At 35.3% G+C, this 17,042-nt stretch overlaps 4 protein-coding genes across 6 annotated transcripts; 1 reads left to right on the forward strand and 3 right to left on the reverse strand.

Moving 5' to 3' along the window:
* The first annotated feature begins 386 nt into the window (after positions 1-386).
* LOC18019529 (putative defensin-like protein 274) lies at positions 387-977 on the forward strand. Its single transcript, XM_006400767.2, has 2 exons — positions 387-482; positions 599-977. Exons 1-2 carry the CDS (start codon positions 410-412, stop codon positions 760-762), a joined length of 237 nt encoding a protein of 78 aa, XP_006400830.1. The 5' UTR covers positions 387-409; the 3' UTR covers positions 763-977.
* Positions 978-1,412: 435 nt separating this feature from the next.
* Positions 1,413-6,145, reverse strand: LOC18019530 (4-hydroxy-3-methylbut-2-en-1-yl diphosphate synthase (ferredoxin), chloroplastic). The gene is made up of 20 exons (XM_006400768.2): positions 5,929-6,145; positions 5,327-5,559; positions 5,068-5,225; positions 4,787-4,893; positions 4,598-4,698; positions 4,452-4,528; positions 4,253-4,372; positions 3,940-4,170; positions 3,742-3,858; positions 3,591-3,665; positions 3,408-3,485; positions 3,256-3,315; positions 3,095-3,157; positions 2,863-3,007; positions 2,643-2,781; positions 2,481-2,558; positions 2,236-2,395; positions 2,056-2,154; positions 1,843-1,947; positions 1,413-1,737 (listed from the first exon to the last, which is right to left on the reverse strand). Exons 2-20 carry the CDS (start codon positions 5,535-5,537, stop codon positions 1,633-1,635), a joined length of 2,229 nt encoding a protein of 742 aa, XP_006400831.1. The 5' UTR covers positions 5,538-5,559; positions 5,929-6,145; the 3' UTR covers positions 1,413-1,632.
* A 700-nt stretch (positions 6,146-6,845) lies between these two features.
* LOC18019531 (yrdC domain-containing protein, mitochondrial) lies at positions 6,846-8,724 on the reverse strand. 2 transcript variants are annotated; one of them, XM_006400769.2, is made up of 5 exons: positions 8,562-8,724; positions 7,881-8,115; positions 7,624-7,799; positions 7,256-7,547; positions 6,846-7,177 (listed from the first exon to the last, which is right to left on the reverse strand). In XM_006400769.2, the coding sequence occupies exons 1-5, from the start codon at positions 8,635-8,637 to the stop codon at positions 7,111-7,113; spliced, it is 846 nt and encodes a 281-aa protein (XP_006400832.1). In that variant the 5' UTR covers positions 8,638-8,724; the 3' UTR covers positions 6,846-7,110. The 2 variants fall into 2 exon arrangements, 1 of the variants encoding a protein (XP_006400832.1); XR_002899616.1 differs by having other exon boundaries at positions 7,157-7,177; positions 7,256-7,558.
* A 275-nt stretch (positions 8,725-8,999) lies between these two features.
* LOC18019532 (E3 ubiquitin-protein ligase MARCH7) lies at positions 9,000-12,215 on the reverse strand. Of its 2 annotated transcripts, none has more exons than XM_024156567.1 (9): positions 11,799-12,215; positions 11,635-11,708; positions 10,822-11,316; positions 10,597-10,756; positions 10,217-10,499; positions 10,017-10,089; positions 9,804-9,897; positions 9,639-9,718; positions 9,000-9,463 (listed from the first exon to the last, which is right to left on the reverse strand). In XM_024156567.1, exons 2-9 carry the CDS (start codon positions 11,704-11,706, stop codon positions 9,251-9,253), a joined length of 1,470 nt encoding a protein of 489 aa, XP_024012335.1. In that variant the 5' UTR covers positions 11,707-11,708; positions 11,799-12,215; the 3' UTR covers positions 9,000-9,250. The 2 variants fall into 2 exon arrangements, with proteins under 2 accessions (XP_024012335.1, XP_006400834.1); XM_006400771.2 differs by having other exon boundaries at positions 9,807-9,897; positions 11,799-12,214.
* Between the last annotated feature and the right edge of the window lie 4,827 nt (positions 12,216-17,042).

The raw sequence follows: 17,042 nt of genomic DNA on the forward strand, positions 1-17,042 counted from the left end.
ATTGGTAGCATTGGTAAAGATCATGTATGTAACTCCCTATGCTTCCATTTGACATTTGCATTGGATGGGTTTGCATTGCTACGCGTAGAAGTTCTTGAAATTTTCAAATAATCAAAGTTTCTCCTCTACCGTCCATTCTTTCTTATCCTTACCAAATTTAGAAGTAAGAAACGATTGCTAACTCTATTTTGAGGAGGTTTAATCCCTTTTAATGCTACATTAACCATAAATTACCTTGACTAAAATCGGAGTACTCTTAAAAAAAAAAAAAGAAGCGAAAAATTACTATCTTTAAAACTAATCTTTACATACAAAACCCCAAAAACCGATCTTACTTTTCAAAACACAAAATTTCAAGTTGAATATCTTGCATTGCAAAAAGAAAACAAAACTGCAAAAAAAAAAAAAAATGGCGTCATCAAGATTTCAACTCGTTGCCCTTTTCGTCATCTTCTCTGTCGTTATTACTGCGCAAACTGCAGGTATTTTTAAAGTGTTTCCATTCATTCATTTTAATTTAAGCTTACATTAATAGATATTGTTATTCTTGCATGTCTCCTCTAAACGTACGATATTTTCTTGAATTTTAATTGTGAAGTGACAGAAAAAGAAGTAATGGACGGACCGTGTCGCTTGAGAGGAACGTGCAAGAGCGACAGTGACTGCGACAAACATTGCCACAGGAGCACCGACCCTGCCGGCATGGACGGCCACTGCCTCTTTGACAGACCCACCCCCGTTTGTTGCTGCCTCTTTGATTAAAAAAAATCACAATCTTTTTTTAATTCTTCAAAAGTTTCCATCATATGTTCTAAAAATTAAACTAAATGATATAAAATAACTAAAAATGTTTACGCCCCAAATTATGTGAAAGATAAAAGAAGCCATCTTGTGTTTCTTATGATTTTCTTGTGTACCCATATGGACACTTGTATGTCTTGAGAGTGTTTTAATTGTAAGAGAATGGCTATCTTTGAACGAATATATAAATGTATCTATATATATATTTATAAAGACTAATCTTGTGCTGATCGAAAGTTTTGTTTCTGTTTCTTTTATCATTTACGTATAACTCACACATCTTAGCGATACTAATGCAAACAACTAGGATATACAACGTATCCTTGGCTTACGTTGTACCAATATATAAGTTTTGAAGGTTGCAACGACGTATCTTATAGGATAAATGCAAAAGGCAACTTCAACCTCCTCTTAATTTGTGTAATGTATGTTTAAATGCAATACTTGTTTTAAATAAAAACATTTGATCAGATGAATATCCAAATATAGTTCTAAAATAGTTGCAATTTTATGATAATTTCCTATAAAAAAAAATACTTTGAAGTCTAATATTTTTGTTTCATTGAAAAAATGAAAATTTACAGTAATTATTTCATCTAAGCAAAGAGAAAAGTCGAAAAGATAATTTTTCTTCTCCAATGCATCAGCAACTTCTTCTAACTTACTTCTGTTATATATTTGACCTCAGAACTATTTATCAATTTAGCAGTTGTTGAATATGATGCAATACACAACAAGTAGATATATACAAATACACATATATATCATCTCTCATTCTCGGTTCCAGGAAATGATGCATCCATCCATCTTGGCCGTTAAATCACTACGAAGCTACTCATCAGCAACCGGCGGGTCGACCCAACGACCATGTTCTTTGATTAGACTGATCAGAGCATCCGTTGCCTCCGTCATGGCAATCCCACGCTTCACCACCGTCTGTCCACAAATGTAAAAGTCCAATTCCTTTTTTCACCCGAAAGCTCGGAGTTTTTGAAACCGAATACATATATACTAAGTAACCCAAAAGAATAAAGGTGTTACCTTTCCAACATAAAGGTCGATTTTTCCTGGAGAACCACCTACATAACCGAAATCAGCATCTGCCATTTCTCCTGGTCCATTCACAATGCAACCCATGATTGCAATCTGCGCCATTGTTTTCAAAAATTCAATTCATTTGAACAAATCCAAAAACCACAAAACTTTTCTTGTATAACAAAAAGAAAAAAGGTTTGTTTTTTTTGTTTTCTTAACCGAAACGCCAGGCAAATGCGAAGTCTTGTCTCGAATCTCGGCGCTGATTTCTTGCAAGTCGAACAGCGTTCTTCCACAAGACGGGCACGATACGTATTCCTACGACAGAACAATTTCACTTTCTCTGAGGACAAAAACACTAACAGAAACAGAGAGATTCTTTGTGCTTATAATACGTACCGTCTTGGTGTTACGCATTCTGCAGCCTTGTAATAAGTTGAAGGAAGTATTCCTAAGGAAATCGAAATCTTGATCAGGTGCTTCTAGCATTACACCATCGCCAAGTCCATCCACCAGAAGTGCTCCAGCGTAAGTCCCTGCGTGAATCACCAATTCGTCTCTGCATCGTGCGCAAGAAGCAAGAAACGATCAAAATTTGAGTTTTCCACTCACTGCACAAAGTTTGGGTTTCAGTCGCTTTCTACCTGTGAATTCCGGTCGGGAAGTTAATGTGGTGAATAACCGGAAAGTTGATTGAATTCTCGGATAGGAACTCGAATAGTCTGCAAATCCAGACAAAGAAACACCACTGAGCTGATATAACTCAGCAAAAGATTAGACAGCGAGATATATTCTCTAATTATTACCTCCGAGCTGCATGTACTCTGCTAACTTTGTCTTCAGTGAAGGGTAAATCATGGAGGATCATAGTAGCATCGACGTTCTTGAGCACTTCAAGTTCCGAGTATGGCTCATCACCTCGAACAGAGACAACCAAGCGTGTACCTGAAATAACCGAAGCTAAGAAAACCGAAAAAAGCTGCTCTGTTTCCTTATTGTGAGTTTTTTCAGGAAGTTTTGACTCACCGTCAGGGAGAAGCTTGTAAGCACCACCAGATAGTTCTTTGAGGTTGACAAGAACCATTGCGTTGGGCAATGGCTTTGTGAGTTGTTCTGATAAAGGTGCTATGACTCCCATACTTACATCGATCAACCGTTTAAGAGCCAAACGCTTTACAAAAACAAAACGTTAAATGTTTATACTCTGCCATGTCAAATGATAAGTAAATGGTAGGGAGGAAGAAAGTGTGATTCTTACAGCGACGTTATCATCTACAGGCGGTAGCTCTCTTAATAAGATTGAATCCACTGTTGCCAGATCCTAACCAAGCATTACTCGAGAAATAAGAATTGGTGACCATTCTCAAATCATTATGGTGAGACCTCGTCTCTCATGAAAATAAATGAACCATATCCAACCTTGAATGGCATGCCAACGACAAGCTTTGTAGCGAGCGATCTGTAGAGGAGTTCAGGTGCCTAGAAAGAACGCCAAGGAAAGAAAATGATACGTTCTATACTTTGCGTTAAATAAACAGAAGAAGAGAATAAGAGTATTTGTAAATCCTCACCTTTAGTTGATCTAGTGAAATCGACATCAGAACAGAACCATCACGGTGAAGGACGTTTCTGTAATCAACCTCTTCTCCCTAAAGTTTTCCAGGATGAATCATTTCAATTTCTTTGATACTTGACAACGACATTATGAAGTAGAGAAAACTATTTTTTTTTTCTTTCAAAATGTACAGTGTTACCTCTTTTTGTACAGGTAGATCACCTGTCCTACGCTGAAAATCAAAGTAATGTCTGTGCTTTTCTTCAAACGGTGCCTAATACAATGCATTATGTTAGTCTCGTAAAGTGAAAACTATAGTAGAGAAGCATCTGAAGAAGAATCATTCATACAACGCCTTGTTGAAGTTGAGCAGCTTTTGTTCCAAGGTTGGCCAATCGCCTACATGGATCTATCTCCTCTTCTGGTGGCTCAGTCAGTGAAACTCTTATTGTGTCACCTAGTCCGTCCTGCAATTACAACAATTCATCACGTTTTATGAATTCTCAAAGGGAAGATCTTTACCCTAAGTTTTATAACGAGAAATGTACCTGAAGAAGTGTCCCAATTCCAATTGCAGATTTCATCCTTCCATCTTCACCTTCTCCTGCCTCAGTGACTCCCAAATGCAGAGGATAATCCCATCCATGAACATACATCTCAGCCACGAGCAAACGGTACGCCTGGACCATGATCACCGGGTTGCTTGCTTTCATCGAGAAAACAAAGTTGTGATAGTCTAATTTCCGACATATCCTTGCAAACTCAAACGCAGATTCAACCTGTGTGACAAACTCAAATCAGACAACAGTCCTACATTGTGTAATAAGAGAAACCGTTTCATAGGATTTAAGAAGTTTTCACCATTCCCCGTGGAGAATCCCCGTAATAGCTCATGATACGGTCAGAAAGACTTCCATGATTTGTCCCTATACGCATCGCTCTCCCGTACTTTTTGCATTTCTCAACTAAAGGAGTGAAGACCTAAGAAAAACAGAGTTTAGACCGATTAATACTTTACAGGTTTCACAAGACAACAAGTGAAACAAAGATTTTCTTCTACCTGCTCAATATGCTGAAGTTCTTTCTGGTATTCATCTTCTGTGTATTCTATCGTCTCAAACTGGGCCCGTCTGTCCGCTACAAATACAAAAACATCAATCATTATTGAGTTCAAGAAACAGATGAAAGACAAAAAAAAATACATACCAAAATTTCCAGGGTTGACGCGGATCTTGTCAAAGCATTCAGCTACTCGCAAGGCTACAGTAGGAGCAAAATGAATATCCGCCACCAGTGGTATATTGTAACTATAACTCACAAAGCAAACAACCAATTCAGTTTCATACTAGTTAAACCACATAGCAGGATGAATACTTGGTATGGCCATCGACTTACTTAAGCTGAACAAGTTTATCTTTTATTTCAAAGCATGCGTCTGCCTCTTTCTTCCCTTGAACAGTTATCCTGACAATGTCTGCTCCTCTATCCGCTATTCTCATAACCTACAATCACGGAATCAACAATTTGTCTCTGTAATGTCAATGGAACAGTCATAGGCTTACAAGTGCAACACGATTCAAGCATCTGACACCAAGTATTCATATATATTGATGCACATACAAATGTTATTACGTCATATTCCAAACTGCAAATAGATGTAAGGGAAGAGCAAGCACCTCTTCCACGGTTCCAGCAACATCCTTTGTATCAGATGTAGTCATCGTTTGAATCCTTATCGGATGTTCACTTCCAAGGGCGACATTTCCAACCATTACAGTACGCGTCTTCCTTCTCACCGTCTTATGCAATGACTCACAATATTTCTGTCTTGGCACTACAAAAACCAATATAACATACAAGCATTCACTCTAAACGAAAACGAAGAAGCTAAAGACATGATAACCTGAATGAATCTTATATGCATATTTAATATACCTAAGAGAGGGCTTCCATCTGATGCAGGTTGAAGCTCGGCTAAATCGGAGCCTTGATTCGAATTCCGGATAACAACGGAAACTCTTCTTCTAGCAGATCTTTGACTTCTCAAATCACAAATTCTCACAAAGTTGATGTTTTTACCAAACCCGAGTTTCGAACCCGAGCTCTTGACCCCGGAAAACGGAGCTGGCAATACTCCAGTAGCCATTTCCTCAAAAGAATCAAAGTAGCTGCACAGTCACAGAACAAAATTAGCTCATTAGAAACACTCAAAATCTCACTCTTCCTAAATCCAGTTTGGTTACAAGGAAGATCATGGGAAAATGAAACCAAAAGTTAATTTTTTTTTTTTGCTTCAGCTCTGATTCTGAAGTAGAAATCAACAGAGAAAGTATAAATTCCTCAGGAAAGAAAAGGCTAACAAAACCCAGAAAATACCCAACTAATTATCTCAATTCCCCCGATGAAATTACAAAGAAACTAACCCGCAGAGAATTATCATACAAGGATAAAACTTTCCTTCGTTTTATCGACGACACGTACGAACTAATTCAACCAAATTGAGAAAACCCCTTTTCTAATGCTTAAAAAAAAAGTACCTGAAGGCGCGAGCCAAGAACACGCAATTGAGAAACCACTCTTGAAGCCAAGGAATCAAAAATAGAGAAGGGAATGTTCCAGAGGAAGAAATTAGTGGTGAGAAGAGTTTGAGAGGGATTGATTTTTCACATACGTATATATATATAACTCCGGGGGAAATAAACCGAGGATAGACGTTCTAGTGTTCTACTAAGAGTTTTCAGAAACAGCCAAAGACGATATGACACAGATTGACACTTGACATTTTTACAGTCCCAAAATTTTGAGTAGAAGAGGAAAAAACGAGCAGAGAGTGGATAATGAAAATTTGATAATTGAGGTCCTCTATTTTTCTTCTCTTCTAATTTTAGCCTGTAACTTTTTTTTTGTTGTAGCCTTTGTTTTAACGTTTTTTTTCTTTCATTCGTCTAATTTAATGACACGTTTGGGAAGAAAATAATATGGAGATAAGATAACCAGAATAATAAAATTTATTTTCGGTTTCATTTTGTGAATCTCTCAATTAGACAAAACACGCTTTTTGCACACACTGCGTTCATATACTAGACCACAAATATTGTGATAGTTTTTGATTCACAAGCTCCTCTACTTGTGCAAGTTTTTCTCCGTTCGAGTTTGGAAAGGCAAAGAAATGAAAGATGCTCTGCACCTCGGATATCAGATATCTTACTCAAATATAGTAGAAAACATTTCAGAAAAGATTAACTATTTTATTTAACTTTTTTTTCCTTTCATTCATCTAATGACACGTTTGTGAAGAAAATAATATGGAGATAAAATTACCAGAATAACAAAATTTGTTTTCGGTTTTTCTTTTTACTCAAATATAGTAGAAAACATTTCAAATAAAATTAACTATTTTAGGGTATTTCTCAAATAAAATATAAAGTACATGAATGTTTTACCATCTAAAAGACTTCAAACTTTTTTTGTTCGTTTTCCAAATGGATCAATAAGAGATATAAGTGAAAATTACGCAACGGTTCTCTAATACCCTTTGAATTACACATACGTGCCACGAAAAATTGAAGCTGGCATACGCTCAAAATCAACAATCTTCTCGTATTACACTACACATACATATCTGATATCTTAAACAAATACCAAAAATCGAGTAAAGAACTAAAGCAAAAACCTCAGATTCTTGGAAATCATATCAGAGTTTAGCCAGCATTCTTCTCTTAACAGTCTTCTTCTTCTTCTTCCAGCAAATACTTCTCAAGAATCGCCACTGTTGCTTGCTTCGCGCTGAATTAACAATAAACAAAAGTAATCAGCTCAAGAACACACAAAAGATTCAAACTTCAAATCCATTCAATGGCATACCTTCCAGGTCTAATGATCTTATACTTTCCCACTTTAGTCAGATCGACTATGGTCGATCCCGCACGGCCCGATGGAAGCAAACCACCATCATAGACATAAGCACAATGCTGCCAAAGATTCTCGAAATCATTAACGCAAACGCTGCTTCTATCACCGCTTAGATTAGCACTTGTAAGAGCCAACACACTGCCTGAACCTCTCGATACTTCCCTAATGAATTCACAATCTGGAACCCGTACTCCAATAGTATCAATCCCTGGGTTTAGAGACCTTTCAAGAATGCTTGACTCACCTGTTTAAACACTACAAGAACACTCTCACATAAAGAGATCATATCGATGCAACCACATTAAGAAGAAGATTCAAACCTCGTTGAAGTACGAGAGTGACTGGACCGGGCAAGAGCGAGTCGAGTAAACCGTGAGGTAAGTGGTTTGTGGTAGCAACTCTCTTGATATCTAATACATCGCCAACGCAGATGGCTAAAGGGCTTGTAAGCTTACGGCCTTTGATCTCATATATCCGGTTAACTGCTTCTAAAGAACTGATATGTCATATAATCACAATTTAGTCCAGGAAATGTAAAGCTTATTCAGATAACTAGTGAAAAGGATATTTACATTACCAAGCATCACAAGCGAATCCATAAAGCGTATCGGTTGGCACAGCGATAACTTTCTCGGATTTGATTGCTTCGATAGCTTCTTGTGCATAGGCTTCGTTTGCTGGATGAACTATGCATGAATTGCTCACTACACAGAGTTCTGCTCTCTGCAAACTCCAAACCATCTTCTTCTGCAATCCCCATCTCAATCTTCTACTGTGGTTTGCAATTGAAAAGGATCTTAACTCAGGGAATCCTAACACACATGAGGAAGAAAGGATTGATGAATGCTCATTAGCTTTCATCTTCAACTAAACAACCAAAACGCCTAAAATAGCCAAATGTGAATTGGAATTGGACATTAGAACAAGCTATACGACCTAGAAACACTGTTTCCTTTATTAGATTAAACGATGATGGATTTTGATTCAGGGTGGTAGAAAATAACAGAAAACTAGAGAAGATGGAGCTTAGATATAGTGAACACGAAAGTTTTCCCTCAGAGGCAAAGGACCAGACTTTCGACTACAAATTACAAACGAAGACAAACCCATAAACATAAATGTTCCTTCGATTCCCTTATATATATTGCATCCAATCTTATCAGAAAACAAAACAAACAAGCAATACGCAAAAACCAGGAAAAGGTCACAGGACGAAAACCAAGCGCGAAACAATTGAAACAGGTAAAAAAATAAAAACCTTTACGCAGGAGCGGAGAAGACGGCGCCGGTAAGATACCGGGAAGTTTATCAGCGAGCCTCGTTGAGAAGTTCATCGCTGTAATCTTTCACTTCGACGTTCACCGTCGTCGAGAAGAAGGGCAAAGAGTTTGCTTAAGTCAGGAACGGAACAGAGAAGAAGAATCTTTCCTCCGAACTGGCACGTGATTGCCTCGTGACCCATTTTTCAATTTTATTATTTTTCTTCTTTTGTTTTTGGAGTCCACAAAATCTATTGGAATAATTTAGAAGGAAAAAAAAATTATGCTAAATCTTTTAAAATTATGGATTAGCCAGGGTTTAGATTTTAAAGGTTGAGAGTTTGTTTGTGTTGGGTTTATACTTTGGACTGCTTTGTTTATTTATAAATAAAAGTCTAAAAACTATTTTTTCATTTTTGACTTTAACACTGGCGCTGTTTTCATAACTACCAAATTTATTACACATGAAAACTTCAATACTACTACAAACAATTCATTTGCAGAGATTGAGAAATCAAAATTACAAACTTACAAGTTACAACAATACAGTGGTGTATGTAAAGAAGCAAGACAAACAAAAGAACAATCTTAAGCATTCTTCCATCACTTTCCCTATTCTTTTTATACAAATCATAACATAACTTTAACCAACTACTGTATAACTGTAAGTATCTTCCACTTCCTGGCTCTAAGAGGCAATTGGATGATGTTGAGAGGTTGTTGCATCCACCGGTTGTGGTGGCGGAAGCGTCTGAGAACGGTTCAGCTGCTGCTCGAGCCTTCTTGCTCGCCATCTTCGTTTCCATCTCACAAACTCAACCATCACTGAACTTCCGCATATGCAGACACCAAATCCAGCAAATGTTGAAAGAAGAACCGACAGAACTGGTTGCAACTCCACCTGATTCCACATATTTTTAAAACAAAAAATGTCTATCAGCTGACTTTATTATAAAAGTTGCAACTTTATGTCGAGTTTTGCACTAAGAGCTTGCAGGTTCTATAGCATTAAGGGTATGTCTGGCCCCATTTTAAGACAATATAGGAAAGAAAAAAATGCATTGAAGGGTACGAACCACAGAGTAAAAAACATGGGCGAAGAGAACCACCAAAGCAAACTGAACAGATGCGTAAATCCAGACAAATCTTCTCATTACTGCACAAGATTTAATCCAGAACCAGAAAAAACAGATCAGAGTGGAGGAACACATTGAAAAGAATTTTTCCAAAAGAAGACCTACTACCCATGGTTGATGCGGTCATGGATGCAAGAAGACCAAGAATACAAGAAAACGGCAGAGATATCGCTATTGCACCCGTCCCCAATTTCTCAACCTGCAAAAGAAACTTACTCTTATAGAGATATCTGTCTGGAGTGTTTCTGTATATGTATGTCTGTATCCGGATGCTTGTTAATTTGTTAAGGGTGACTATAAATAATAGAGACAGATTACCAGGAGCTGCTCGAGGAAGCAGAAGTAAGCAAGCATGCTGATGATTACCAGAACCGGCACCTCCTGCCAAACCCTGTTGAGAAATAGTAAAGAGATTTAGGAGAAGTTTAGTATTTAAACAAAAGAATATTTAGAATGTCTGTAAAATTCCAACTATTGCAGACAATTTGTACAAGAATAAAATAATAAGAGTATTTTACCTGTAACCAGTGACATCTAGCTGAGGAACACCAGAATTTCGAATGCTTTGGATCCGTAAGAGTGTTACAGGTAAGTTCTTAACTTCTTGTTTACAAACCTCACAGGTTTTGTTACCCTTTATGGTGAACCATTTAAGAGCACATTCTTTATGGGCAAGAGCAAGTTCTCCTTTGCAACTACACTCCATTTTTAAGGTTTCTCCTCCTTCACAGAGCTCTACCAAACAAATCCTACAAACTGCTTCATCCTCAGGAATGTCCTCTCCATCAGCATCGCCTGTTTCTGTACAAAACATTACGAAAGATTTGATGTGTCCGGTAAACAGATATCTTGGGGAAAAGAAAAAGAAACCATATAACCGATTGAAAGTTGAACTTACCAGTATCACCAGCTTCTAATGCATTTGAAAAAATGTCTCCTTCCTTTACACGAGGAGTCGAAGGAATAACTCTGAAGAATGAGTCCATTCCCCTTAGGCTTGCATCCTTGTCATTAACAGGCACAGAACGAGAGCGAGCTATCTGCACACTCCCTTTGCTCTGCAATACCAAGTATAAGTACTTAAACAATCCTAAAGTATGAAACGATACAAGAGAAAGCTTACGCTTGGAGTTTGAGGAGCAACACTGGTTCCTCCGTGAGCTGACTCTGAGTTTGAAAGAATAATGGGAGTCACAGGTAGAGATGAAGTTCTCTTGATCCTAGGCGTAAATAACTTTGTAAGTGACAATGACCTCGATATCGAAGCCTTCTCTTGCAGTGCAGAAGGAGAACAGACATCCCCTTGTCCTTTCTCGATATCGGTGTTAGAGTGTTTTGGTTTGAACCCAACTTTTGGGATTAGATTCTTCAGGGACGATTTGCCACGCGGAGGAACAGAAGAAGAAGAAGTAGGACCAGGACCTGGAGAGCTCGAAGTTAAAGAAAAATTCACTCTTCTTGGAGTTGGACTAGGCGTTGGAGGCATTTTGATTACAACCGAGTCTTCAGGAGAGAGACCCGTTGCTCTCGAGGGTATCTGCAAAGAGAGGTTCTTTCGCCTCCATTGTTGAGCATTTGCAGATATCTCTTCTATAATAGCAGAGGATCCTTCGGCCTTCTGAATAAGAACAAAGATGAAAGTAACAAAAGAGTTATATGAGAACTTAGAACAATACAACAATTCCTGAAGAGAGGTAATCCTTTGGATGAAACTAACAACACTAATCAGAGATTAAGGTTCCCAGAACAATTTGATCAGCTCCAAAAACATGAAGTCTCAACCAATATCAAGCTTTTTTGGAAAGTAATTAGCACAAAAAGCTCACCTTTTTTTGCAATTCACACATCATGAAACCACAACTTCTCTTAGAGACACATGTAATTCATTCAAAGATTCATACTTGCATACATACATATGTTGGATGCGTATATATACCTGATTTGAAGAAGGGGCAGAATCACCATGGCTTGAATCAAGAGGATTAAGAGGCTTCTCATCAGTACCCATCACTATACAAACAGCGAGAGATTAATTTCAGACAACATTCAAATATTTATCCACAGGAAGCAGAAGTGAGAGGAAAAGAAACGGAGCCAAACCTTAACAATAGAAAAATGGAGACTTTTATTAGAAGGCCAGAATAATCATATAGTCGTCACAAGCTTTCACAGTTTGCTAGAGAAAAGCGTGACACAGTAACAAGAACTATAAACAAAAACCCACAACTACAAGAAACACAGAAATTAAAGAAACGTCCCTAAGAAGAGAAAAATCCAAAATTTCCTGAAAACCCGCCCAAAAGGAAGAAACTTTGAAACGGAAGGAACAAGAGAGAGAGAGGTGCTTCTTTATCTCCTCGAGATTAGTGCTTATGATGACGAGGAAGTTAGTGGAATTGGGCTGTAAATGGGGAAGAAGAATGAGAAAAAGGAATGGAGGAAGAGAGAGAAAAGCATGATTCTCATTTATGGAGAGAGATGGGCCTACCTCTCTCTCTCTCTGCTGTTGATCAAGGATTTGCCCACTTCTCAATTTTCATATTTCATTCTTGCCTAAAAGGCTGAAAGCATTACGAGTCTTTTTTGTTTTCTTTGTTGTTGCCATTTTTGATGTTAATATTCAAATTGTTTATATTTTTTTTGGATAAGTCACAAGTGTTGGGCTTATAAATTTTATTAAATGTGATGCCATTTATGTGGAAAAACATCAACATATTTATTTTTCTGAAACCTATAATTTAGGCATTAGGCTTCAAATATTTCCGTTGCTATAGACAGACAAATATGCTTAGCAGTGTAGTTAATGCAGAAAAAACACTTCAAATGTCATAGAATGAACTTTTTCGAACAAGTCATATACTGAATTTAAATGGTAAACTTTCTTATCTGTCGATTTATTTTTTCTTACTATCTATTTATTTAATTTTGAACTGAGTCTGAGTATATTATTTTTCGTTATTTTACTTGCAAAGTAAACGTATTTTCATTTCTCATAAACTTATTTAGATATTCGACTCATATTCTTATTGATCGATTAAGGTTTAATTTCGTCAATTAATATAGTTAGACCATCGACTTATATCATGTGTCCGATTTACAGTTTTTGAATTTGGCTACGTATTTACAACAAAATAAATGGTAGACGTAAAATTTTTTTTGGTCGTTAAATAGTAGACTTATATAACCTAAGCTATTCATTTATATTTTTATTTATGCTGCGGTTTTATTAGATGTGCTGCGGTGTATTAGATGCGCAGCGGTGTATTAAGATGCGGCGCGGGACAATTCGATATATGTGTGTAATCTATGACATGTGTACGATTACATAGTGGCTTTTCTTCTTTTCTTCTTTTCTTTCTCATGTCAATTAAATCTCTTTATGGATCTTGCTTTTGATATCACCCAAGTTTGATGTAACACCTGCATTTGTATTAGTCATCAGACCCGAGTAAAGGTTTCCCAAAAGAAATTAGTTTTGACTACAATTTTCGTTTCCGACTTTCCGGTAATATAGGCTTAGATATATAATATATAGATTAGATCATTAGAATAACATAGTTTTGAATTCGTTCGACGAGACAAATAGTTAGGCGGATTAACCGAATTCCTTGGTTTATTAGATGTCATATAAAATTTAGTGATATCCTTTGGTCTCAGTCGTGAATTTTTTTCTCTGCTCAAAATTTTCTTCGTTGTTTGGTGTTAAATTTTGTGTTGGCCAGAAGCTTGTTAACAACTTAAGTGTCTTGTGAAAATACTGTATTTTAGATTTTTTTCAAGCTCAGTGTCTATTAGATCGTTCTAAAAATAATGTCTTGCAGATTTAATTAATTATTGGAAGGTAAAGATATTATATAAACTTCACATTGCTAATCAATTATTGGAGTATTAGATAAATTTTGGCAAGATTCATATAATTATTGAATGTAATATTATATTGAAATTTTAAGATTGCTAGTGAATCATTAGGTTTAGCCAAAATAATTTGTTTTTTGTTAAAAAGTTAAGGAAAGATTGAGAATGCTTCTTTGATGTTATGTACTGGGAGGTCGGATTTTTCATACATCACGATCAGGATTCATGAGTGAAGTTTGTGCTTAGTTAGGTGGCGCATATTGTACGTTATCTTTAAATATTTCTTCTATACGACAACCATAGAAATTATAATATATAAATGATGTGATTTGACATTTTCTATGCTTTTCTTTTCGTTAATTCACGTTAATATCTTTTGATCAAAAAAAAAAAAAATTCACGTTAATATCTCCAACTCGAAACCACCCTCTCTAATTTATTTTTTAAAAGCTGAGGTTACAAATTTATTCAACAATTTCTTCCTAATGACCCACCGTTTATATTTTGCTGACCATATTTATCTCCTTTCTGATAACAAATTACTACAATGAAATATAATAAAATATATAGTTCAATTAATGGTTTGTATCAGTGTCGTTGTTGTGTCATCATTTTAATTTAAACCTACGTATTCTATTGGTAAAACAAAAACACAAACATACAAATATAACCTAAAAATGTTAGTCATGTATCTTTTGTGTTTCTAGTTTTTTTTTTCCCGACTGTGTGCTTCTAGTTCTAAACAGTTTTGTAAATGCTGATTTAATGAAGGATAAAGAAGATATTAGTTTTATTTGAAATTCGGCTGTGGAATGATGCCCAGAATTAAAGTGACTTTATTTTACATATTTTGCTTCTTACGAAGAAGAATCTCTGCTTTTAAAAACATTGTAGGAGTAATCGCTTGCATGAATAAAGCTATTTTTGACTTGGATTCAAAACCAGTCAATCATCGGCTAGCGGAGGTGTTTACTTGAAGACTCTATAATTATTTTATTGAAGTTTTGTGTCTCCATTTTTATTTCGGTCGATGAATTTTATTAATATTCAACTTTGAGTTACACAAAACCAGCAAATGTCGAAATATTATTTCCCGAAATAAAACCGAAGAGGTCGTGGAAACCCTTAGAAACAAAAACTTTAAATCTGAGAGACAAACCGAGAGATATAAATCTTAATTAATAGAAGAATTACGCATATGAGAAAATAATAAATAAAGATCTACCTACTAAGCACGAAAGGACTAAAAACTGTTGAATCGTAATAGCTAAAATTGAAACCGATGATCAATAGCATTCGGGCATCCTTTCTAAAAAAAACTTGAATATGCCAGGACTGGAAGAAATACATGAACCTTGAGACGGACCAAATTATTAGCTCTGTTTCATAAAATTTGAAGACACGAAAGAGATCCAAGATATATGTGGGTATTAACAGATGTGGATTCAAATAGCGAGTATATCTCTGAAAATTTGCATGTTTTTTTGATCCACAAGATCTTAAGTATATACTGACCAAAAATAAACCACAACGACATACGAACCTAACAAAATATGTGGCTACATGATACCACGATAAGTATTTTGGGATAAACGGAAATTAAAAAGTCATAAATATATAAGTAGAAGAAAAATAAGAAAAGTCCAAATCGAGTATATATTTGGATTGGGATGTTTTTATATCTGAATGGCCAAACCTACCGATTACGTGAAAGTAGCATTAGCATACCAAAGTGATCCAAACCAAACACCAGAATTGGCCGACAAACATAAAGGCTAAAGCATATTGGTAGGCAACCACTCTCTCTCTCTCTATCTCTTTACATATACGTACGTACAGCAGAATTAATTAGGATTATGTTCTTTTTTGGTAATGATTATAGGATTATGTTTAGCATGTACATATTAGAAGTTAGAGTCATAATAATTAATGACGTCCCACTAAATTGAAAAGCGTGATATGTTTTTATATTCTTCAATGATAAAGTTGATTTGATTTAACGTTTGGTATATCTATTTTCTTAAAAAGAATTCGTGAATCGTCAGTCACTACTCACTATAACTTTTTTATAACAACAAACAATTTTTAACCTAGATTGGAAGTTATATTATGCCATTCAAAATCGGAGTTTATTTTTGGTGTGAGCATATTAGTTGAGGTTCAAAAACAGATTAGACAAAATTCGGAGGGTGGTTGATAATTAAATTTTGCAAATTTGGGTTAATGAATATATTGACTATTTCTTGGGTAGTGTAAGGTTTAGAGTTTTGCACTTATCGCAGGTCATGAATTATGAACTCACCATATATAATATATGATATATATATGTAGTAATAAATAATAACAAAAATAATGAAAGTCGGTGTGACTATACGTAACAATGTACTATAGACTATGTACATAGACTAGAGTGTCAAGCTCGAAGACCCATACTGTTGGGGAGAAAGACCTTAGTGTTTACAGTGACCTTAATTAGTGGATTTTTCGACACAACCATAATCATATCTTCTGATAGACATCTATTATTATTTAATATAAAAGTAGTTTTGTTGGACTATGTAGAATTTAGTTCATAAGTAGAGTTTTTAAATTAGATTGAATAATGTCATAGTGCTTGTACGTACCACTTTTTCTAAAAGGATTTTCTTGATTTTAAAATATAAAAGATTACAAGTAATTAAATAAGAACCATACTTTAGCCATATAGAAAGACAAGCTCAGCAAGAGCTATAAGATAGAGGAAATACATGGATGAACACATATATAGACCAAAGAAAACGTGTGATGAGAAAGCAAAGAAACGATAGTTTGTTTTGGACTTTAACAGTACAATTAAATTTCTATAAATTAATATTGTCGAGACTATAATATTTTATTAATTTATTAAGTTCTTAATTTATTAATATAAAAATCAGTTCGAAAAACTAATTTAAAACTTAAAAAATGTATTAATTTATCAAAATATTAATTTATTGAGTATTAATTTATAACAATATATATTGTAGTTTGTTTGTTAAAATAAAATGTCAACTAACTTCAAAGCTTTTTTTTGTTGTTCCCTTTTATTTATGAAAAATCACATTGAAATTCAACAATCTATCATATATTTCCACAAATAAAGTGAACTTTTTCTTAACTTCTATAACTGTATTCACCCATTAATAGACGTAAACTCGTGTGTTGAATTAATTACTAGTATACAAACTCGTATCACATGTTAACTTTCTCACGCATGCAAAAAGCAAAAATGCAAATATACTAAATTCCTTTAGTATTGGAAAATTGGAACATAGAAAGTGGATTATAAATCGTTATTAAAGTGGATCGTAAATCGTTATGTACACGTAAACACAAAAAAATCAAATTCATTAGATCCAACCGCGAAGTTCAGACATAAAAATGATAGATTATATATAGGCGATCTACATGACTACATCATACTTGTCTCTAGTACTTTTGAGACCTGTCGCGAAACAAGTTTTAATTGTA

Source organism: Eutrema salsugineum, unplaced genomic scaffold, assembly GCF_000478725.1.
Source record: "Eutrema salsugineum unplaced genomic scaffold, Eutsalg1_0 scaffold_2, whole genome shotgun sequence".
Lineage (NCBI taxonomy): Eukaryota > Viridiplantae > Streptophyta > Magnoliopsida > Brassicales > Brassicaceae > Eutrema > Eutrema salsugineum.

Bases quoted from the DNA above. Each gene is read 5' to 3' on its own strand.
- LOC18019532 (XM_024156567.1), bottom strand. From the start codon at position 11,706: ATGGGTACTGATGAGAAGCCTCTTAATCCTCTTGATTCAAGCCATGGT. The intron at 9,898-10,016 runs GTAATCTGTCTC...TTTCTTTTGCAG, and splicing joins GCTTCCTCGAGCAGCTCCTG to GTTGAGAAATTGGGGACGGG. The intron at 9,464-9,638 runs GTTCGTACCCTT...ATGTGGAATCAG, and splicing joins CCCATGTTTTTTACTCTGTG to GTGGAGTTGCAACCAGTTCT.
- LOC18019531 (XM_006400769.2), bottom strand. From the start codon at position 8,637: ATGAACTTCTCAACGAGGCTCGCTGATAAACTTCCCGGTATCTTACCG. The intron at 8,116-8,561 runs GTTTTTATTTTT...CATGTGTGTTAG, and splicing joins TTCTCCGCTCCTGCGTAAAG to GATTCCCTGAGTTAAGATCC. The intron at 7,800-7,880 runs GTAATGTAAATA...ATGACATATCAG, and splicing joins GGATTCGCTTGTGATGCTTG to TTCTTTAGAAGCAGTTAACC.
- LOC18019530 (XM_006400768.2), bottom strand. From the start codon at position 5,537: ATGGCTACTGGAGTATTGCCAGCTCCGTTTTCCGGGGTCAAGAGCTCG. The intron at 5,226-5,326 runs GTATATTAAATA...TGGTTTTTGTAG, and splicing joins AGATGGAAGCCCTCTCTTAG to TGCCAAGACAGAAATATTGT. The intron at 3,486-3,590 runs GTAACACTGTAC...GGAAAACTTTAG, and splicing joins ATCTACCTGTACAAAAAGAG to GGAGAAGAGGTTGATTACAG.
- LOC18019529 (XM_006400767.2), top strand. From the start codon at position 410: ATGGCGTCATCAAGATTTCAACTCGTTGCCCTTTTCGTCATCTTCTCT. The intron at 483-598 runs GTATTTTTAAAG...TTAATTGTGAAG, and splicing joins TATTACTGCGCAAACTGCAG to TGACAGAAAAAGAAGTAATG.